Below are 23,090 nucleotides of genomic sequence, written 5' to 3'. Positions count from 1 at the left end.
TGGATGGCTCTGGGTAATCTCATACAAGACTATGGATGGCTCTGGGTAATCTCAGACAGTGGGCAAGTTTCACTTATTGAATTGAAAAACTAAATTGACCCTTACCCTGTGTGTGTGTCTCTCTTCACTCTCTCTCTCTCTCTCTCTCTCTCTCTCTCTCTCTCTCTCTCAGTGAAGGGGCAGAGAGTCTGAACTGGAATGCTCCGTCTCAGGCCTTCCCCCACATCACCCAGCTGCTGAGACTGCCCCAATACCAGTACCACACACTACTGGGGTTGACCGTGTCTGTAGGAGGACTGACTGAGTCTACGGTACGTGTCTCTAGCGCTGTGTCTGTAGCCCTGTGTCTGTAGCTATGTCTCTGTCGTGTCTGTAGCCCATGTAGCTTTGTTTGTAGCTCTGTGTCTGTTGCTCTGTGTCTGTAGCTCATGTAGCTCTGTGTCTGTAGTGGCTGTAGCTCTGTGTCTGTAGCACATGTAGCTCTGTGTCTGTAGCTCTGTGTCTGTAGCCCATGTAGCTATGTGTCGGTGTTGTCTGTGGCTCTGTGTCTCTGTGTCTGTCGTGTCTGTTGCTGTGTGCCTGTTACTCGTGTAGCTCTGTGTCTGTGGTGTCAGTAGCTCCTGTGGCTCTGTATTGTCTGTAGCTCTGTGTCTGTAGCACATGTAGCTCTGTGTCTGTAGCACATGTAGCTCTGTGTCTGTAGCTTCTGTAACTCTGTGTCTGTAGCTTCTGTAGCTTTGTGTCTGTAGTGTATGTAGCTCTGTGTCTGTAGCTTCTGTAACTCTTTTGTAACTCTGTGTCTAGCTATGTGCCTGTGTCTGTATTGTCTGCAGCGCTGTGTCGGTTGCGCTGTCTGTAGCGCCGTGTCTATCTCTGTGTCTGTAGATGTGTGTCAGTATCTCCTGTAGCTCTGTGTCTGTAGCTCTGTGTCCGTAGCTCCTGCAGCCATGTGTCTGTAGCGCTGTGTCTGTAGCTCTGTGTCTGTAGCTCCTGTAGCTATGTGTCTGTAGCTCCATGTCTGTAGCTATGTGGCTGTAGCTCTGTGTCTGTAGCTATGTGGCTGTAGCTTTGTGTCTGTAGCTCTGTGTCTGTAGCTCCTGTAGCTATGTGGCTGTAGCTCTGTGTCTGTAGCTATGTGGCTGTAGCTATGTGGCTGTAGCTCTGTGTCTGTAGCTCCTGTAGCCATGTGTCTGTAGCTCCTGTAGCCATGTGTCTGTAGCCATGTGTCTGTAGCAGTGGAGGCTCCTCAGAGTGAATTTCATAAAAATACAAATTGTGAAATATAAAAAAGTTATCCTTTTTCACATGTCACCAAATAATTGATTAAAACGGTTTTGCAATGAAGCTGTACAGTAGTACCATGGTGTAGCCGGAGTAGTGAAAGCATAAGCTACAGCTAGCTAGCACTGCAGTGCATAACATGTGGTGAGTCGTGGACTCAAAGAGAGAGAAAGACAATGGTTCAACAGTTTTGAACAAATACTTTGTTAAAAGAAGGAGAAGCAAGAGTTTGTGAGATAGAGAGAGCTACTTTAGCTTTATTCCATATTTCTTTACTTACTTAGCTAGCTAATGTAGCTAGCTAGTTTAGCCTACTGAAACACCCGTCTCAAACAGAGAGGGATGCTATGTTAGCTAGCTGGCTATGGCTATCCAACACTGGAACTCTTCCAAGTCAAGGTAGCTTTTGGTTTTATTAATGTATTGCCAACAGGGCCTGTCTGTGTAACTGCTAAACTGCTTGCTGACTGTACACTGTACTGCATGATTGTAGCAGGTTCACTAACGTGTTAGTTCTAGTAGCCATGTTGACTATGACGTGACAACAATGTAGGCTGTGTGTAGCGGTTAGCGTCATGATATGAAGGTTTGGCTTGGAAAGGTTTTTTCGCCTGGTCACAGACAGCTAATGTGTTGTGCACTGAAGTCCACAAGCGAAGGGAGAAGGTGAGAGGAGGAGAGCACGTAGATAGATGTGAGAAGGAATGTATATATACAATGAGCTGTTTGTATGTGGCTTGCTATGAAAGAGAACTGTGTTTGCGTGTGATCAGGGGTGTGTTCATTGCACCGATTCTGTTGAAAAACCGGGATAAACATACCTGAATTTGTCCAATATAAACTCGTTTGCAACTGTTGGACTAATGATTACACCCTAGATCAGCTAGATGCAGGCAAGAGTGTGCAAGGCGGTATTGAATGTGTCACTGTCTGTCACCTTGATTCCGCAAAATTTACTCGACCTGTGTGCATCTACGTTGTAAACTTCCATTCATAGTCTAGGTTGTAGCAACTAGAGGTCGACCGATTAATTAGGGCCGTTTTCATAACAATCGGTAATCGGTATTTTTGGCCACCGTTTTGCTATTTTTATTTTTTTGTGTATATATATATATATATATATATATATATATATATATATATATATATATATATATATATATATTTTATATATATATTTTATATATATATATATATATATATATATATATTATATATTTTTTTATTTTTTATTTTTTTTACACCTTTATTTAACTAGGCAAGTCAGATTAAGAACACATTCTTATTTTCAATGACGGCCTAGGAACAGGGGTTAACTGCCTTGTTCGGGGGGATTTGTTTTTGCAACCTTCGGTTACTAGTCCAACGCTCTAACCACCTGCCTTACATTGCACTCCACGAGGAGCCTGCATGGCAGGCTGGCTACCTGTTACGCGAGGGCAGCAAAAAGCAAAGGTAAGTTGCTAGCTAGCATTAAACATATCTTATAAAAAACTATCAATCTTAACATAATCACTAGTTAATTACACATGGTTGATGATATTACTAGTTTATCGAGCGTGTCCTGCGTTGCAAATAATCAATGCGGTGCCCGTTAATTTCTCATCGAATCACAGCCTACTTCGACAAACGGGTGTTGATTTAAGCGCATTTGCGAAAAAAGCACTGTCGTTGCACCAATGTACCTAACCATAAACATCAATGCCTTTCTTTAAAATCAATACACAAGTATATATTTTGAAACCTGCCTATTTAGTTAATATTGCCTGCTAACATGAAATTGTGTCACATCTCTAGCGTTCATTGCATGCAGAGTCAGGGTATATGCAACAGTTTGGGCCGCCTGGCTCGTTGCGAACTAATTTGCCAGAATGCTACGTAATTATGACATAACATTGAAGGTTGTGCAATGTAACAGGAATATTTAGACTTAGGGATGCCACATGTTAGATAAAATACGGAATGGTTCCGTATTTCACTGAAAGAAAAAAACGTTTTGTTTTCGAGATGATAGTTTCCGGATGCGACCATATTAATGACCTAAGGCTCGTGTTTCTGTGTGTTTATTATATTATAATTAAGTCTATGATTTGATAGAGCAGTCTGACTGAGCGGTGGTAGGCAGCAGCAGGCTCGTAAGCATTCATTCAAACAGCACTTTCGTGTGTTTTGCCAGCAGCCCTTCGCTGTGCTTCAAGCATTGCGCTGTTTATGACTTCAACCTGGGTGGGTATAATTTGTGTAACGTTCCAACAGGAATCTATTCCAAAAACTTCGTAAATAACAAGGTTGCCAAAAAACAACGCATACAAAGTTGTATAGCGGCAGAATAATATTCAATCATCACGTTTTATCCGCCTATAGCCACCATCTGTGTCAGTTGTTATCTGTCTGTGGTTATCTGTCTATAGCCACTGTCTGTGGCTGTTGTTATCTGTCTGTGGTTATCTGTCCTGTGGCTGCCCGTCTGTGGCTGCCCGTCTGTGGCTACCCGTCTGTGGCTACCCGTCTGTGGTTATCTGTCTGTGGTTATCCGTCTATAGCCACCAGTGGTCTATTTCATTGCGTTTTCAATCATCACGTTTATTCCGAAAAATGTCTGTCCTCACTTTGGTTGCCTATGGACAAACATTAAGAATAAGCTACGTGGTGAGTTGATGCCTATTCGGCAGCTAGTTAGCTAGGTTTGTATGCGTTGCTACTTTGTATGCGTTGTTGGTTGGCAACCTTTTACTTTACGTTTTTTGGAACAGATTCCTGTTGGAACGTTCCACAAATTATACCCACCCCTTCAAGCCTATCAACTCCCAAGATGAGGCTGGTGTAACCGATGTGAAATGGCTAGCTAGTTAGCCGGGTGCACGCTAATAGCGTTTCAAACGTCACTCGCTCTGAGACTTGGAGTAGTTGTTCCCCTTGCTCTACATGGGTAACGCTGCTTCGAGGGTGGCTGTTGTCGATGTGTTCCTGGTTTGAGCCCAGGTAGGAGCGAGGAGAGGGACGGAAGCTATACTGTTACACTGGCAATACTAAAGTGCCTATAAGAACATCCAATAGTCAAAGGTATATGAAATACAAACCGTATAGAGCGAAATAGTCCTATAATTCCTATAACTACAACCTAAAACTTCTTACCTGGGAATATTGAAGACTCATGTTAAAAGGAACCACCAGCTTTCATATGTTCTCATGTTCTGAGCAAGGAACTTAAACGTTAGCTTTTTTACATGGCACATATTGCACTTTTACTTTCTTCTCCAACACTTTGTTTTTGCATTATTTAAACCAAATTGAACACGTTTCATTATTTATTTGAGGCTAAATTGATTTTATTGATGTATTATATTAAGTTAAAATAAGTGTTCATTCAGTATTGTTGTAATTGTCATTATTACAAATAAACAAATAATAATTTTGTAAAAATCGGCCGATTAATCGGTATCGGGTTTTCGGGGCCCTCCAATAATCGGCATCGGCGTTGAAAAATCATAATCGGTCGACCTCTAGTAGCAACCTCATGATGAGTACAGGGAAAATTCCAGTATCATGTAGTAGCCTAAACCCATTGATGTTACATTGAACTGGGTGAAAGGAATATGAATGACCGTCATCCAACATGCTGTAATAGAAATAAGGCCATAAAACAAATATTATCCTCCCTCATCATAAACGGCACTGACCGCCACTGGTCTGTAGCTATCTGTCGGTAGCTACAGTATGTGTCTGTAGTCACAGTACGTGCCTGTGGTTATATGTCTGTGGCCACTGTATGTGTCTGTGGTTATCCATCTGTGGCTACAGTGTGTGTCTGTAGTTATGTGTCTGTGGCTACAGTATGTATCTGTAGTTGTCTGTCTGTAGCTAGAGTATCTGTCTGTAGTTATGTCTATAGCCACTGTCTGTGTCTGTGGTTCTGTCTACAGCCGCCGTCTGTGGCTGTTGTTATCCATCGGTGGTTATCCGTCTATAGCCACATCATGTGTCGGTTGTTATCTGTCTGTGGTTATCAGCCTATGACCACAGTCGGTGTCTGTTATTAGTCTGTGGTTTTCTGTCTATGGCCATCGCACGTGTCTGTTGTCCGTCGGTGGTTATCTGCCTATAGCCGCCATCTGTGTCTGTTGTTTTCTGTCTGTGGGTGTCAGTCCATGGCCACCGTCCGTGTCTGTTGTTATCTGTCTGTGGTTATCTGTCTATAGCCACCGCATGTGTCTGCGGATATCCGGCTGTGGTTATCTGTCTGTGGTTATCCGCCTATAGCCACCATCTGTGTCAGTTGTTATCTGTCTATAGCCACTGTCTGTGGCTGTTGTTATCTGTCAGTGGTTATCTGTCCTGTGGCTACCCGTCTGTGGTTATCTGTCTTTGGTTATCCGTCTATAGCCGCCGTCCGTGTCTGTTGTTATCTATCTATAGCCAACGTATGTGTCTGTGGTGATCTGTCTGTGGTTATCAGTCTATGGCCACAGTCTGTGCCTGTTGTTATCTGTCTGTGGTTATATGTCTGTGGGTATCAGTCTATGGTCACAGTCTGTGCCTGTGGTTATCCGTCTGTGGTTATCTGTCTGCGCTTATCCGTCGTCTATAGCCACCACCTCCGTCTGTGGTTATCTGTCTGTGGGTATCAGTCCATGGCCACCGTCCGTGTCTGTTGTTATCTGTCTGTGGTTATCCATCTATATCCACCGTCTGTGCCTGTGGCTACCCGTCTGTGGTTATCAGTATATGGCCACCGTATGTGTCTGTGGTTATCCTTTTGTGGCTGCCCGTCTGTGGTTATCTGTCTGTGGTTATCCGTCTACAGCCACCGTCTGTGTCTGTTATCTGTCGGTGGCTATCCACCTATGGCCACCGTATGTGTCTGTTGTTATCCGTCTGTGGTATCTGTCTATAGCCGCCATCTGTGTCTGTAGTTATGTCTGTAGCCACAGCCTGTGTCTGTAGTTATGTCTGTAGCTACAGTATCTCACTGTCTGCCCCAGTACCAGTACCAGTACCAGTACCACACACCACTAGCCCTCAGTGTGTCCATGGTACATCAGCTGTGGTTCCCACACTGCTACAGTCCAAAGACTGCATGTTATTGCAAATGTGTTGTTGTCTCTGGAAAAGCACCTTAGTGAACCAGTGGTTTGACCACTGGTCTCTCCAGTGTGTGGGTCTAAAGGCCTGCAGAGGGGGCTGGAGCCCATCACACTGCTAATATTCACACCACCGAGGACATCAGTACCTCTACTCTCATCTGTTCTATCAGTCTGTTTCTCAGGCACCAGGCATCAGCTTGATGCTCCTCTGGCGCACATCCACCTGGTTCCTGTAAACAACAAGCTAAAACCCAAAACAGAGATGGGAGTTCATCCAGAACAAATGGATCTGTGTTTAGTGATGTTGGCAGGACTGGTGCAGTCTTTCCTTTCTTTAAGGAAACCTCCTTTCCCATCTTAAACCATTCATTTCTCTCTCTCTCTCCGTGTGTGTGTGTGTGTGTGTGTGTGTGTGTGTGTGTGTGTGTGTGTGTGTGTGTGTGTGTGTGTGTGTGTGTGTGATGAATGAAGGTTTTATATAAACCTTTGCCCTACTGATCCTACCACATAGATGCTGCTGCCCAGACGTTATATACATAGACTAGAAATCACTGGTCACTTTAATAATGGAACACCGGTCACTTTAATAATGGAACACTAGTCACTTTAATAATGGAACACTAGTCACTTTAATAATGGAACACTAGTCACTTTAATAATGGAACACTAGTCACTTTAATAATGGAACACTAGTCACTTTAATAATGGAACACTAGTCACTTTAATAATGGAACACTAGTCACTTTAATAATGGAACACTAGTCACTTTAATAATGGAACACTAGTCACTTTAATAATGGAACACTAGTCACTTTAATAATGGAACACTAGTCACTTTAATAATGGAACACTAGTCACTTTAATGATGGAACACTAGTCACTTTAATAATGGAACACCATTGGTCACTTTAATAATGGAACACCAGTCACTTTAATAGTGTTTACATATTTTACATTACTCATCTCATATGTATATACTGTATTCTATACCATCTACTATATCTCAGTCTATGCCACTCTGACATTGCTCGTCCATATATTTCTATATTCTTAATTCCTTTCCTTTACTTTAGATTGTGTGTATTGTTAGATATTGCTCCACTGTTGGAGCTAGGAACACAAGCATTTCGCTACACCCTCAATAAGATCTGCTAAACACGTGTATGTGACAAATACCATTTGATTTGACCCTCCACCACTCCAGGCTGGCTCCCATCACTCTGCACGGCCCCGGCTCAGACAGGGGCTCTCAAACTGGGGGGGGTCCAACCTCCAACTGCTGCTAGACCCAGTACCCTGGTTCCTCTCTCGCTCTCAGCCCTAGGCTTGTGTCCCAAACTGCTCCCTATTCCTTACACAGTGTACTACTGTTGACCAGGGCCCATAGAGGGTCACAAGTAGTGCTTTATAAAGGGAATAGCAAGGAATAGGTTTACAGGCATTGCTGACAGATGACTGTAGCTTTACTAACCTCACTACACCAATTAAAACAACCTTATTGTTCTACATTCCCTCCACAAACACTGAGCTGGGTTCTAAATAACCCCAACCACCACCAATCATCATCAGTGTTGAGGGTGTCTCCCCAGGGACATTAGTCTCACCAGAGGGGTTGTCTTTCCCTAGCTGACTGGGACTGAGAGGGAGAGAGACCAGGGATGCCCCTAATGCCATGTTAGGTGATCTGGCCTGGCCTGCTCCATGCTCTCTGTCTCTCTGTGTCTCTCGCTCTCTCTCTCTCTCTGTCTCTATATGTTTCTCTGTGTTTCTCTCTCTGTCTCTCTGTGTTTCTCTCTCTCTCTCTGTCTCTCTCTCTCTCTGTCTCTATATGTTTCTCTGTGTTTCTCTCTCTGTCTCTCTGTGTTTCTCTCTCTCTCTGTCTCTCTGTCTCTATATGTTTCTCTGTGTTTCTCTCTCGGTCTCTCTGTGTTTCTCTCTCTCTCTGTCTCTCTCTCTCTCTCGACCTGTGACTTGGTAGGCTCTTGCTATAATCTGGATGGACTGGACTGGAGACACACAGCCACTTCTGAGGTAGCCAGAACTGTGTCCCTAGGCTTATCTGGACTTGGTTCTCACACACAAGAGTCCAAAGTGATGAAACATCCTGTTGGATCCTGGAAACTCTTTCTCACCGTCCTAGTCTCCTTTACCGCCGTTTCACATTTGTGTTGCTATATTTCATAAACCATTTCCTGTGAGACTCCCCTCCCCCCTCTCCCACTGCTTAGTCCAACTCTCTTCTCTCATACCCCTGAAAGACCACCATGTCATCACTACAGACATTTGTAACTGCCAGTGTAGAAAAGACAGAATTCCTCTCTTCTCCAGCGGGTGTTGATGCTGTTGTAGCTATGTGAACGATGAGCAGCTTTCAATAGCCTTCAGTGTATCACTCAGTTTCACCATGTCATCACTGTGTGAGGGAAGTGATGCCAGGAAATCAGAGTGTGCGTCCCAAAATAGGACCCTTTTCCCTATGGGCCCTGGTCAAAAGTAGTGCACTATGTAGGAAATAGTGTCATTTGGTACACAGGGAGATGAGCTGTTTAGATTTAATGTTGCTCAATGTGGCTTCTCACACGGTCATTCCAGACTTACACAATGGAGTGGTAATATCCTATTTTATAGTTTTATTGTTCTGGTCTGGATTTCTACTGATCTGTTACTGTCCTCTGTCTGATGTTAACTACACACTGATGTCTATCTATCAGTCCTCTGTCTGATGTTACTACACACTGATGTCTATCAGTCCTCTGTCTGATGTTAACTACACACTGATGTCTATCAGTCCTCTGTCTGATGTTACTACACACATTTGATGTCTATCAAATCAGATTTATTTATATAGCCCTTTGTATATCAGCTGAAATCTCAAAGTGCTGTACAGAAACCCAGCCTAAAACCCCAAACAGCAAGCAATGCATGTGAAAGAAGCATGGTGGCTAGGAAAAACTCCCTAGGAAAAACTCCCTAGAAAGGCCAAAAACCTAGGAAGAAACCTAGAGAGGAACCAGGCTATGAGGGGTGGCCAGTCCTCTTCTGGCTGTGCCGGGTGGATATTATAACAGAACATGGTCAAGATGTTAAAATGTTCATAAATGACCAGCATGGTCAAATAATAATAATCAGAGTAGTTGTCGAGGGTGCAACAAGCACGTCCGGTGAACAGGTCAGGGTTCCGTAGCCGCAGGCAGAACAGTTGAAACTGGAGCAGCAGCATGGCCAGGTGGACTGGGGACAGCAAGGAGTCATCATGCCAGGTAGTCCCGAGGCATGGTCCTAGGGCTCAGGTCCTCCGAGAGAAAGAAAGAAAGAGAGAATTAGAGAGAGCATATTTAAATTCACACAGGACACCGGATAAGACAAGAGAATACTCCAGATGTAACAGACTGACCCTAGCCCCCCGACACATAAACTACTGCAGCATAAATACTGGAGGCTGAGACAGGAGGGATCAGAAGACACTGTGGCCCCATCCGATGATACCCCCGGACAGGGCCAAACAGGCAGGATATAACCCCACCCACTTTGCCAAAGCACAGCCCCCACACCACTAGAGGGATGTCTACAACCACCAACTTACCGTCCGAAGACAAGGCCGAGTATAGCCCACAAAGATCTCCGCCATGGCACAACCCAAGGGGGGGGGGGCGCCAACCCAGACAGGAAGACCACGTCAGTGACTCAACCCACTCAAGTGACGCACCCCTCCCATGGACGGCATGGAAGAACACCAGTAAGTCAGTGACTCAGCCCCTGTAATAGGGTTAGAGGCAGAGAATCCCAGTGGAAAGAGGGGAACCGGCAAGGCAGAGACAGCAAGGGCGGTTCGTTGCTCCAGCCTTTCCGTTCACCTTCACACTCCTGGGCCAGACTATACTTAATCATAGGACCTACTGAAGAGATAAGTCTTCAGTAAAGACTTAAAGGTTGAGACTGAGTCTCTCACATGGGTAGGCAGACCATTCCATAAAAATGGAGCTCTATAGGAGAAATCCCTACCTCCAGCCGTTTGCTTAGAAATTCTAGGGACAATTAGGAGGCCTGCGTCTTGTGACCGTAGCGTACGTGTAGGTATGTACGGCAGGACCAAATCGGAAAGATGGGTAGGAGCAAGCCCATGTAATGCTTTGTAGGTTAGCAGTAAAACCTTGAAATCAGCCCTTGCCTTAACAGGAAGCCAGTGTAGGGAGGCTTGCACTGGAGTAATATGATCAATTTTTTTGGTTCTAGTCAGGATTTTAGCAGCCGTATTTAGCACTAACTGAAGTTTGTTTAGTGCTTTATCCGGGTAGCCGGAAAGTAGAGCATTGCAGTAGTCCAGCCTAGAAGTAACAAAAGCATGGATTCATTTTTCTGCGTCATTTTTGGACAGAAAGTTTCTGATTTTTGCAATGTTACGTAGATGGAAAAAAGCTGTCCTTGAAACAGTCTTGATATGTTCTTCAAAAGAGAGATCAGGGTCCAGAGTAACGCCGAGGTCCTTCACAGTTTTATTTGAGACGACTGTACAACCATCCAGATTAATTGTCAGATTCAACAGAAGATCTCTTTGTTTCTTGGGACCTAGAACAAGCATCTCTGTTTTGTCCGAGTTTAAAAGTAGAAAGTTTGCAGCCATCCACTTCCTTATGTCTGAAACACAGGCTTCTAGCGAGGGCAATTTTGGGGCTTCACCATGTTTCATTGAAATGTACAGCTGTGTGTCGTCCGCATAGCAGTGAAATTTAACATTTATGTTTTCGAATGACATCCCCAAGAGGTAAAATATATAGTGAAAACAATAGTGGTCCTAAAACGGAACCTTGAGGAACACTGAAATTTACAATTGATTTGTCAGAGGACAAACCATTCACAGAGACAAACTGATATCTTTCCGACAGATAAGATCTAAACCAGGCCAGAACTTGTCCATGTAGACCAATTTGGGTTTCCAATCTCTCCAAAAGATTGTGGTGACTTATTGCTATCAAATGCAGCACTGATCTAGGAGCACGGGGACAGATGCAGAGACTCGGTCTGACGTCATTAAAAGGTCATTTACCACCTTCACAAGTGCAGTCTCAGTGCTATGATGGGGTCTAAAACCAGACTGAAGCGTTTCGTATACATTGTTTGTCTTCAGGAAGGCAGTGAGTTGCTGTGCAACAGCTTTTTCTAACATTTTTGAGAGGAATGGAAGATTCGATATAGGCCGATAGTTTTTTAGAATTTCTGGGTCAAGATTCGGCTTTTTCAAGAGAGGCTTTATTACTGCCACTTTTAGTGAGCTTGGTACACATCCGGTGGATAGAGAGCCGTTTATTATGTTCAACATAGGAGGGCCAAGCACAGGAAGCAGCTCTTTCAGTAGTTTAGTTGGAATAGGGTCCAGTATGCAGCTTGAGGGTTTGGAGGCCATGATTATTTTCATCATTGTGTCAAGAGATATAGTACTAAAACACTTTAGTATCTCCCTTGATCCTAGTTCTTGGCAGAGTTGTGCAGACTCAGGACAATGGAGCTTTGGAGGAATACCCAGATTTAAAGAGGAGTCCGTAATTTGCTTTCTAATGATCATGATCTTTTCCTCAAAGACGTTCATACATTTATTACTGCTGAAGTGAAAGCCATCCTCCATTTGCAAATGCTGCTCTTTAGTTAGCTTTGCGACAGTATCAAAAAGAAATTTCGGATTGTTCTTATTTTCCTCAATTAAGTTGGAAAAATAGGATGATCGAGCAGCAGTGAGGGCTCTTCGATACTGCACGGTACTGTCTTTCCAAGCTAGTCGGAAGACTTCCAGTTTGGTGTGGCGCCATTTCCGTTCCAATTTTCTGGAAGCTTGCTTCAGAGCTCGTGTATTTTCTGTATACCAGGGAGCTAGTTTCTTATGACAGATGTTTTTAATTTTTAGGGGTGCAACTGCATCTAGGGTATTGCGCAAGGTTAAATTGAGTTCCTCGGTTAGGTGGTTAACTGATTTTTGTCCTCTGACGTCCTTGGGTAGGCAGAGGGAGTCTGGAAAGGCATCAAGGAATCTTTGGGTTGTCTGAGAATTTATAACACGACTTTTAATGCTCCTTGGTTGGGGTCTGAGCAGATTATTTGTTGCAATTGTAAACGCAATAAAATGGTGGTCCGATAATCCAGGATTATGAGGAAAAACATTAAGATCCACAACATTTATTCCATGGGACAAAACTAGGTCCAGAGTATGATTGTAGCAGTGAGTAGGTCCAGAGACATGTTGGACAAAACCCACTGAGTCGATGATGGCTCCGAAAGCCTTTTGGAGTGGGTCTGTGGACTTTTCCATGTGAATGTTAAAGTCACCAAAAATTAGAATATTATCTGCTATGACTACAAGACCCGATAGGAATTCAGAGAACTCAGTGAGGAACACTGCATATGGCCCAGGAGGCCTGTAAACAGTAGCTATAAAAAGTGAGTGAGTAGGCTGCATAGATTTCATGACTAGAAGCTCAAAAGACAAAAACGTCATTGTTTTTTTTTTTGTAAATTGAAATTTGCTATCGTAGATGTTAGCAACACCTCCGCCTTTGCCGGATGCACGGGGGGTATGGTCACTAGTGTAACCAGGGGGTGAGGCCTCATTTAACACAGTAAATTCATCAGGCTTAAGCCATGTTTCAGTCAGGCCAATCACATCAAGATTATGATCAGTGATTAGTTCATTGACTATAACTGCCTTGGAAGTGAGGGATCTAACATTAAGTAACCCAATTTTGAGATGTGAAGTATCACAATCTCTTTCAGTAATGGCAGGAATGGAGGAGGTCTTTATACTAGTGAGATTACTAAAGCGAACACCGCCATTTTTAATTTTGCCCAACCTCGATCGAGGCACAGACACGGTCTCAATGGGGAAAGCTGAGCTGACTACGCTGACTGTGCTAGTGGCAGACTCCACTAAGCTGGCAGGCTGGCTAACAGCCTGCTGCCTGGCCTGCACCCTATTTCATTGTGGAGCTAGAGGAGTTAGAGCCCTATCTATGTTCGTAGATAAGATGAGAGCACCCCTCCAGCTAGGATGGAGTCCGTCACTCCTCAACAGGCCAGGCTTGGTCCTGTTTGTGGGTGAGTCCCAGAAAGAGGGCCAGTTATCTACAAATTCTATCTTTTGGGAGGGGCATAACACAGTTTTCAACCAGCGATTGAGTTGTGAGACTCTGCTGTAGAGCTGATCACTCCCCCTAACTGGGAGGGGGTCAGAGACAATGAATCGATGCCGACACATCTTTCTAGCTGATTTACATGCTGAAGCTATGTTGCGCTTGGTGACCTCTGACTGTTTCATCCTAACATCGTTGGTGCCAACGTGGATAACAATATCTCTATACTCTCTACACTCGCCAGTTTTAGCTTTAGCCAGCACCATCTTCAGATTAGCCTTAACGTCGGTAGCCCTGCCCCCTGGTAAACAGTGTATGATCGCTGGATGATTCATTTTAAGTCTAATACTGCGGGTAATGGAGTCGCCAATGACTAGGGTTTTCAATTTGTCAGAGCTACTACTCCCACAGCGGGAGTAGTAGAGACCAGAGAAGTCTCGGCCTCTGACTCCGACTCGCTTAACGGGGAGAACCGGTTGAAAGTTTCTGTCGGCTGAATAAGTGACACCGGTTGAGCATTCCTACAGCGTTTCCCTCCAGAAGCCATGAGAAAGATGTCCGGCTGCGGGGACCGTGCGAGGGGGTTTATACTAACGTTACTATCTGTACTTACTGGTGGCACAGACGCTGTTTCATCCTTTCCTACACTGAAATTACCCTCGCCTAACGATTGCGTCTGAAGCTGGGCTTGCAGCACAGCTACCCTCGCTGTAAGGCGATCGTTCTCCTGTATATTATGAGTACAACGACTGCAATTAGAAGGCATCATGTTAATGTTACTTAGCTTCGGCTGTTTGAAGTCCTGACGAACCATGTCCAGATAAAACCTCCGGGGTAAGAAAGTTGAATGAAAAAAGTTGAGTGAGGGTAAAAAGTAAAAATATACGGTAATGAAAAAGTAAAAACCGTAAGGTAGCAAAGTAAGATCGGCAACAAAAACGCACAGCAGCGTAAACAAGTCTGCAAGTTGTGACCGGAAACAGGAAACAGTCCTCTGTCTGATGTTAACTACACACTGATGTCTATCTATCAGTCCTCTGTCTGATGTTAACTACACACTGATGTCTATCTATCAGTCCTCTGTCTGATGTTACTACACACTGATGTCTATCTATCAGTCCTCTCTCTGATGTTAACTACACACTGATGTCTATCAGTCCTCTGTCTGATGTTAACTACACACTGATGTCTCAGTCCTCTGTCTGATGGTAACTACACACTGATGTCTATCAGCCGTGCTGAACCCCCCACACAACCCCTCTTTCCCTCCCTCCTCTCTCTACATCCCCCTTCCCTCTCTACATCCCTCTCTCTCCCTCCCTCCTTCCATCTCTCTCCCTCCCTCCTTTCATCTCTCTCCATCCCTCTCTCTCTCTCCCTCCCTCCTTCCATCTCTTTCCCTCCCTCCTTTCATCTCTCTCCCTCTCTACATCCCTCTCTCTCCCTCCCTCCTTCCATCTCTCTCCCTCCCTCCTTTCATCTCTCTCCATCCCTCTCTCTCTCTCCCTCCCTCCTTCCATCTCTCTCCCTCCCTCCTTTCATCTCTCTCCATCCCTCTCTCTCTCTCCCTCCCTCCTTCCATCTCTCTCCCTCCCTCCTTCCATCTCTCTCCCTCCCTCCTTTCATCTCTCTCCCTCTCTACATCCCTCTCTCTCCCTCCCTCCTTCCATCTCTCTCCCTCCCTCCTTTCATCTCTCTCCATCCCTCTCTCTCTCTCCCTCCCTCCTTCCATCTCTCTCCCTCCCTCCTTTCATCTCTCTCCATCCCTCTCTCTCTCTCCCTCCCTCCTTCCATCTCTCTCCCTCCCTCCTTTCATCTCTCTCCATCCCTCTCTCTCTCTCCCTCCCTCCTTCCATCTCTCTCCCTCCCTCCCTCCTTCCATCTCTCTCCCTCCCTCCTTCCATCTCTCTCCCTCCCTCCTTTCATCTCTCTCCCTCTCTACATCCCTCTCTCTCCCTCCCTCTAACCCTGTCTATCTCTCTCTACATCCCTCTCTCTCTCCCTCCCTCCTTCCCTCTCTACATCCCTCCCTCTCTCTCTCTCTCCCTCCCTCCTTGTCTCTCTGTCTCCAGGTGCGTTTCTCCTCCCAGTCTCTGTTTGACCACCTGATGTTGATTCAGCAGGACACAGCAGCTCTGGGACAGTTTAGTGATGCACTGCTGCGCGTCTTTAGAGACAACCTGAGAAATGACAGGTACGCACACACACACACACACACACACACACCCACACCCACACACACACACACACACACACACTCTCTTTTCTATCTTTCAGTTTTACAGTCATGTGGGAGATTTAAATTGATAGTTTAAAAAATTAAATGTTTTTTTACACTGTCTCTCTAGTGTCAATCTCAATGAAACTAACCTGGTAAACTAAAGACAAAATAAAACTAGTGGTAAACTGTGTGTAATGTGTGTCTGTCCTGTGTGTAATGTGTGTCTGTCCTGTGTGTAATGTGTGTCTGTCCTGTGTGTCTGTCCTGTGTGTAATGTGTGTCTGTACTGTGTGTCTGTAATGTGTGTCTGTCCTGTGTGTCTGTCCTGTGTGTAATGTGTGTCTGTCCTGTGTGTAATGTGTGTCTGTCCTGTGTGTCTGTCCTGTGTGTCTGTCCTGTGTGTAATGTGTGTCTGTACTGTGTGTCTGTAATGTGTGTCTGTCCTGTGTGTCTGTCCTGTGTGTAATGTGTGTCTGTCCTGTGTGTAATGTGTGTCTGTCCTGTGTGTAATGTGTGTGTAATGTGTGTCTGTCCTGTGTGTAATGTGTGTCTGTCCTGTGTGTAATGTGTGTCTGTCCTGCCTGTAATGTGTGTCTGTAATGTGTGTCTGTAATGTGTGTCTGTAATGTGTGTCTGTCCTGCCTGTAATGTGTGTGTGTAATGTGTGTCTGTCCTGCCTGTAATGTGTGTGTGTGTAATGTGTGTCTGTCCTGCCTGTAATGTGTGTGTGTGTAATGTGTGTCTGTCCTGCCTGTAATGTGTGTCTGTAATGTGTGTCTGTAATGTGTGTCTGTCCTGCCTGTAATGTGTGTGTGTAATGTGTGTCTGTCCTGCCTGTAATGTGTGTGTGTGTGTAATGTGTGTCTGTCCTGCCTGTAATGTGTGTGTGTGTAATGTGTGTCTGTCCTGCCTGTAATGTGTGTGTGTAATGTGTGTCTGTCCTGCCTGTAATGTGTGTGTGTAATGTGTGTCTGTCCTGTGTCTCTGTGTAGGGTGTCTATCCCCTTCCTGAAGATGCTGGACCAGATGCTGGCTAGAGCCTGCTTTGACACCTTCACTACAGACCAGGAGTGAGTAGTGTTCATGTTATATACTGTTGTTCTACTGATGCCTGTTAGGTAGGACTCAGTACTACTTCCTTATCTCTCAGAAACAGCAGAAACAGGATATATAGTAGAGTTATAGTGTTGTATATGTAGAATACATGAAGATATGTAATATAGTGTCTGATTGAATGAATAGAAGCTTCGCTAATCTGTTATTTTCTTTCTCTCTCCTCTATTCTCTCTTTTTCTCTCTCTCCTCTGTCTGTCTGTCTGTCTGTCTGTCTGTCTGTCTGTCTGTCTGTCTGTCTGTCTGTCTGTCTGTCTGTCTGTCTGTCTGTCTGTCTGTCTGTCTGTCTGTCTATCCTCTCTCTTTCTCTCTCTCTCTCTCTCTCCCTGTAGTCATCAGTTCTGTGTGGACCTGTTGTCTCTCTGTAAGGAAGAGATTAAGAAGTCCAAGGACACTCAGAAGCTCCGCTCCGCTATCGCTGTGTGAGTGGGGTTTCTTCTAACACACACACACACACACACACACACACACACACACACACACACACACACACACACACACACACACACACACACACACACACACACACATACAGACACTCATACTCCAAATACATATCCACTGCATCTCACTTCTGATAGTGTTAAAACATTTAGTCATAACACACAACCTGATATACACACTCTGCCCCTTGATCTCTAACCCTACTCTCTCTCCCCTCCTGTAGGTTCTGTGGTCTGATCCAGTTCCAGGGAGAGGTCCGTAAGAAGGTTCTGTTTCAGCTGCTGCTGCTCATCTGTCACCCCTTCCCTGTGGTGAGTTAGCTCGCTCTCTCTGCATCTCTTTCTCTTTTTCTCTCTCTCTTTCTCTCTCTCTTTTTCTCTCTCTCTCTCTCTCTCTCTCTCTCTTTTTCTCTCTCTCTTTTTCTCTCTCTCTCTCTCTCTCTTTTTCTCTCTCTCTCTCTTTTTTCTCTCTCTCTCTTTTTTTCTCTCTCTCTCTCTCTCTCTCTCTCTCTCTCTCTCTCTCTCTCTCTCTCTCTGTCTCTCTCTCTGTCTCTCTCTCTCTCTCTCTGTCTCTCTCTCTCTCTCTCTCTCTCTGTCTCTCTCTCTGTCTCTGTTTCTGTCTCTCTCTCTGTCTCTCTCTCTCTCTCTCTCTCTGTCTCTCTCTCTCTCTCTCTCTCTCTCTCTCTCTAAATTTCAATTCAAGGGGTTTTATTGGCATGGGAAACATATGTTAACATTGCCAAAGCAAGTGAAATGAATCATAGACAAAAGTGAAATAAACAATAAAAATGAACAGTAAACGTTACACTCACAGAAGTTCCAAAAGAATAAAGACATTTCAAATGTCTTTATACAGTGTTGTAATGATGTGCAAATAGTTAAAGTACAAAAACTGGTTGTCCTTTTCTTGTGGCAACAGGTCACAAATCTTGCTGCTGTGATGGCACACTGTGGTATTTCACCCAATAGATCACTTCCTTTTAGGTGGTTGTAGAATTTAGCAGGTATCGGCCTAATTCTGCTCTGCATGCATTATTTGGTGTTTTACGTTGTACACTGAGGATATTTTTGCAGAATTTTTCATGTGGAGTCTCAATTTAGTGTTTGTCCCATTTTGTGAATTCTTGGTTGGTGAGCGGACCCCAGACCTCACAACCATAAAGGGCAATGGGTTCTATAACTGATTCCAGTATTTTTTGCCAGATCCTAATTGGTATGTCGAATTTTATGTTCTCTTTGATGGCGTAGAAGACCCTTCTTGCCTTGTTTCTCGTTCACAGCTTTGTGGAAGTTACCTGTGGCACAATTTGTATTTGTGGTCCTGGCGACTGGACCTTTTTTGGAACACCACTATTTTGTCTTACTGAGATTTACTGTCAGGGCCCAGGTCTGACAGAATCTGTGCAGAAGATCTAGGCGCTGCTGTAGGCCCTCCTTGGTTGAGGAAAGATGCACCAGATCATCAGCGAACAGTAGACATTTGACTTCAGATTCTAGAAGGGTGAGGCCGGGTGCTGTAGACTGTTCTAGTGCCCTCGCCAATTCGTATATATATATTTTTTGAGGAAGGTAGGGCTTAAGCTGCATCCCTGTCTCACCCCACGGCCCTGTGGAAAGAAATGTGTGTGTTTTTTGCCATAGTGAAGGCATAGACTCAGGTTTTCTGGGTCTATGTTTTTGGTTGGATAGGTTTCTCAATTTCTTTCGTAGGTTTTTGCGTTCTTCATCAAACCATTTGTCATTGTTGTTAATTTTCTAAGGTCTTCTGCTTGACATGTTTAGATTTGATAGGGAAGCTCAGAAGTCAAATATACTGTTTAGGTTTTCTACTGCCAAGTTTACACCTTCACTATTACAGTGAAACATTTTGTCCAGGAAGTTGTGTTCTGATAGGGGTGTCAGTGGACTGATCAGCCAGCCAGCTGTAACTTTCTTTCTTTCTTTCTTTCTTTCTTTCTTTCTTTCTTTCTTTCTCTCTCTGTACAGATCAGGAAGACCACAGCCAGCCAGGTGTACGAGATGCTGCTGACCTACGATGATGTCATCGACCCTGACGTGATGGATGATGTCATGACGTCGCTGAGTGACACCAACTGGTCAGTGAAATCAGAGACAGAAACTCAATTAGTCCGTAGCGCTGCGTTCCGATTCTCCCCCCTTCCCCAGGTGTGCATGTGCACACTCCCGGTCATTAAGTTAACAATGGTGTAAGCCCCTCTCAATCCTATGCTTTTAAATGCCGGAGAGGGACTGTACAAATGCACACTTTAGGAAAAGTGTGGAGAATTGGGATGCAGACTTTGTAACAGGTCTTTGAGTGCAGGGTTTTAAGGACAGACCTTGGAACAGGTCTTTGAGTGCAGGGTTTTAAGGACAGACCTTGGAACAGGTCTTTGAGTGCAGGGTTTTAAGGACAGACCTTGGAACAGGTCTTTGAGTGCAGGGTTTTAAGGACAGACCTTGGAACAGGTCTTTGGGTGCAGGGTTTTAAGGACAGACCTTGGAACAGGTCTTTGAGTGCAGGGTTTTAAGGACAGACCTTGGAACAGGTCTTTGAGTGCAGGGTTTTAAGGACAGACCTTGGAACAGGTCTTTGGGTGCAGGGTTTTAAGGACAGACCTTGGAACAGGTCTTTGAGTGCAGGGTTTAAAGGACAGTCCTTGGAACAGGTCTTTGGGTGCAGGGTTTTAAGGACAGACCCTGGAACAGGTCTTTGAGTGCAGGGTTTTAAGGTCATGAACTAGAAAAGGAAAACCCCTTACTTCCTGGAAAGGGTTTTAACAAGAGATGAGCAGTGGACAGACAGACTATTTTATCTCCTGCTGGGACTGCTGCTAATTTATTAAACTACTAAAGACCAGTTCCAGAGAATGAGGCTTTTCCCTTTCCTACTAACTGCTCATTGGTCACAGTGTTTTCTAGAGGAGTCGGTCCTACTGTAGGGTCAGTCCTACTGTAGGGTCGGTCCTACTGTAGGGTCGGTCCTACTGTAGGGTCGGTCCTACTGTAGGGTCGGTCCTACTGTAGGGTCGGTCTGTTGTCTTCACGTTGTCTTCACATTATGTTGTCCTCTCTGGTTCCTCTGGTTTTAGGGAGGAGGACGTCGCCACGGTGAGGACCCACAGAAACCAGCTCTGTGATTGGCTAGGAGTACAGAAGCCACAGCTCGTTGCCAAGGTAACCATTTTGAGAACTGCTAATCAAAAATGTTGGTGTGTTTTTGCATGTGGATGGATGAATGAATCAATGATTGAATACTTTATTAGTGTAAAGGAAATAGATGTTTGGCCCTTATGTCGTAAGTCAGGTGCTGTTGCAGGTTGCAGAATAGCAGCCCATTCATATCAGGGTTGTAATATAAAGAGGACTGGCTGTTTGGTAGCGAGGTTGACTATTCCTTATTAGACCCAGATGCTTTCCTCTGCCTGCCAAACCTTGATTCACTTTACTATGTAATTAGTCGAGAACGAGGTCTGCTCCGATAAGAGAAAACCTTTCAAAGATATGACCTTCAACTATTTATCAGAGGAAGGACTTGATTTAGTTTGTCTATGAAAAGAAATGACAATATTATCCACTTTTAGCTCCTTGACACGTGATTAACTTCAATATTGTACTTATTCTCCTTTTTGTTTTTTGTACGCTCTGTTTTCTTCCATAGGGTCCTGTCCAGTAGGCCTGGGGGAAACTATTCTCAGTAGGAACTGTAGCACAAGATCCTTCAGGATGGCATTCTGTGTGACACATCACAAAGTACAGCTGCACTTCTAAAGGTCACAGCCTTCAGTGATGTTCCAAGACCCACACACTTTGCTACAGTACATTCTAATTGGTATGCTAGTATGGTCATGGAATGGATAGTAGTCTGGGTCCATTTGGGATTCAGCATTCCTCTGTCTGTCTGTCTGTCTGTCTGTCTGTCTGTCTGTCTGTCTGTCTGTCTGTCTGTCTGTCTGTCTGTCTGTCTGTCTGTCTGTCTGTCTGTCTCTGTCTGTCTGTCTGTGTCTGTCTCTGTCTGTCTGTCTGTCTGTCTGTCTGTCTGTCTGTCTGTCTGTCTGTCTGTGTCGTGTCGTTGAACTGCAAAAGTAAAAAATAGAACAAAAACAATCTGTCAATAAACAAACAGAAACCGCATCATGATTTTCCCGTTTCCAATGTATTCACTTTTTTAGAGAGGAGAAGATTGAGAAACACTGTCATGACAGACTCAATACTCATCATTGATTAGGAAAAATGAGTTCAGTGGTTATTAAACCGTTTTCTCCTAGTAAGGGCAGTGTGTGCTTGTGTCTAGGAGGAATGAAGGAGAGAGAGGAGGGAGACCAGGAATATAGGATGAGGAATGAAGGAGGCAGACCAGGAATATAGGATGAGGAATGAATGATGAGGAATGAAGGAGAGAGAGGGAGAACAAGAATATAGGATGAGGAAGGGAGAGAGGAGGGAGACCAGTGTTGTGTCTTCGGCTATGCCGGATTAAGTGATATGACATGCTTTCTATAAAATAATTTCTCTGTAATTAATATTACCTGATTAAGCTAATCAGGTAAATAATTAATTAGAAAGTCGGGCACCACGAAATAATGTTTATAGAGCTGTTATCTTCCGAATAAACTCTTAAAGACCTGGTAATCTTTTACGTCAGTAGCAGTCAATATTTAATCCTCACCTTATTTAGTCTCATCTGAAAGTTGTAAATTCTTGGTTATCTTCACGAACAAGTTGAATCAGCAATACAAAATTTGGTTTAATTATTTATTTACTAAATATCTAATCACACAGAATTACATATACACAGAATGAATCATACATTGATGGACCTGGTGAACGGAGCCGATATAGCGGCTGGTTACACAAAGAAAAGGGGGAGGGGGGTTTGAGTGAAAGAGCGGGAAGACTTAGGAACAACAAACAGCAGCTATGCTATCGTAAATACATTATCTTATGCATTCTAAATTACCGCCCATTTGAAAAAGGAGAATGCAATAAATATTTACTCTGAGCTGCGCTTCGGTAGATTGGTCGTCGATGGAAGGCTGGTTTGTCCAGCATGGATCTCTGGTGGTAGAATGGGTACTTGGTATTACCGTCGTCGTGTGGTAGAACAGGTACTCTGTCTGTCCTCTCCTAGCCCACGTCTACAGTTGCTGCGCTAACGCGACGGCTAGGAGGTCTCACTTCTTTAGTGAATAAGAGTTCAAAGTTCATACCAAGTTGCCATACTTTAAGCTCATGCTATATTCTGGCTGGTATAGTCGAAATTCATCCTTCCGGCGTGTAGGTCGTCACCTTCACATTGATATTCAATGCTAATTTCATTAGATTCTTGCTGAGGTCGGCTTAGTTCTGTAGGTGGTCTTTGTCCTTCCTTAGAACAGCTTATTATCTGAGCCCTTTTAACCTGTTGGGATAGGGGGCAGTATTTTCACTGACGGATAAAAAACGTACCCGATTTAATCTGGTTACTACTCTTGCCCAGAAACTACAATATGCATATAATTAGTAGATTTGGATAGAAAACACTCTCTAAAGTTTCTAAAACTGTTTGAATGGTGTCTGAGTATAACAGAACTCATATGGCAGGCCAAAACCTGAGAAGATTCCATGCAGGAAGTGCCCCGTCTGACAATTTGTTGTCCTTCTGTTGTATCTCTATCGACATTACAGCATCTGTGCTGTTACGTGACACTTTCTAAGGCTTCCATTGGCTCTCTAAAGCATTCGAAAGCGGAATGACGTGTCTCCTGTCTCTGGGCAAAGTACAGCAGCAGAGTTTGTAAGTGGTCAGCCTGGGGACAGTGAGACTGAGATGCGCGTTCACGAGACTTCTCAA

The 23,090-nt window shown here is 44.3% G+C and overlaps 1 protein-coding gene across 5 annotated transcripts in view; it reads left to right on the top strand.

The window, feature by feature from the left end:
• Positions 1-21,641, top strand: part of tbcd (tubulin folding cofactor D) — a 92,738-nt gene extending 71,097 nt beyond the window's left edge. For 4 of the 5 annotated variants that reach the window (XM_029729119.1, XM_029729120.1, XM_029729118.1 and 1 more), the window contains 8 exons: positions 173-311; positions 15,553-15,674; positions 16,694-16,771; positions 17,147-17,236; positions 17,482-17,569; positions 19,244-19,353; positions 20,350-20,434; positions 20,919-21,641. In XM_029729119.1, the coding sequence (XP_029584979.1) occupies positions 173-311; positions 15,553-15,674; positions 16,694-16,771; positions 17,147-17,236; positions 17,482-17,569; positions 19,244-19,353; positions 20,350-20,434; positions 20,919-20,933 (727 nt within the window). In that variant the 3' untranslated portion in view covers positions 20,934-21,641. Of the gene's footprint in view, positions 1-172; positions 312-15,552; positions 15,675-16,693; positions 16,772-17,146; positions 17,237-17,481; positions 17,570-19,243; positions 19,354-20,349; positions 20,435-20,918 lie in introns of those variants that run through there. The other variant, XR_003871285.1, reaches the window with a different exon arrangement.
• Positions 21,642-23,090: the final 1,449 nt, after the last annotated feature.

This window comes from Salmo trutta, chromosome 32 (assembly GCF_901001165.1).
Source record: "Salmo trutta chromosome 32, fSalTru1.1, whole genome shotgun sequence".
NCBI classification, from domain to species: domain Eukaryota; kingdom Metazoa; phylum Chordata; class Actinopteri; order Salmoniformes; family Salmonidae; genus Salmo; species Salmo trutta.
The sequence above is the reverse complement of the archived record's forward strand: the minus strand, read 5'-3'. Positions and strand labels throughout refer to the sequence as shown.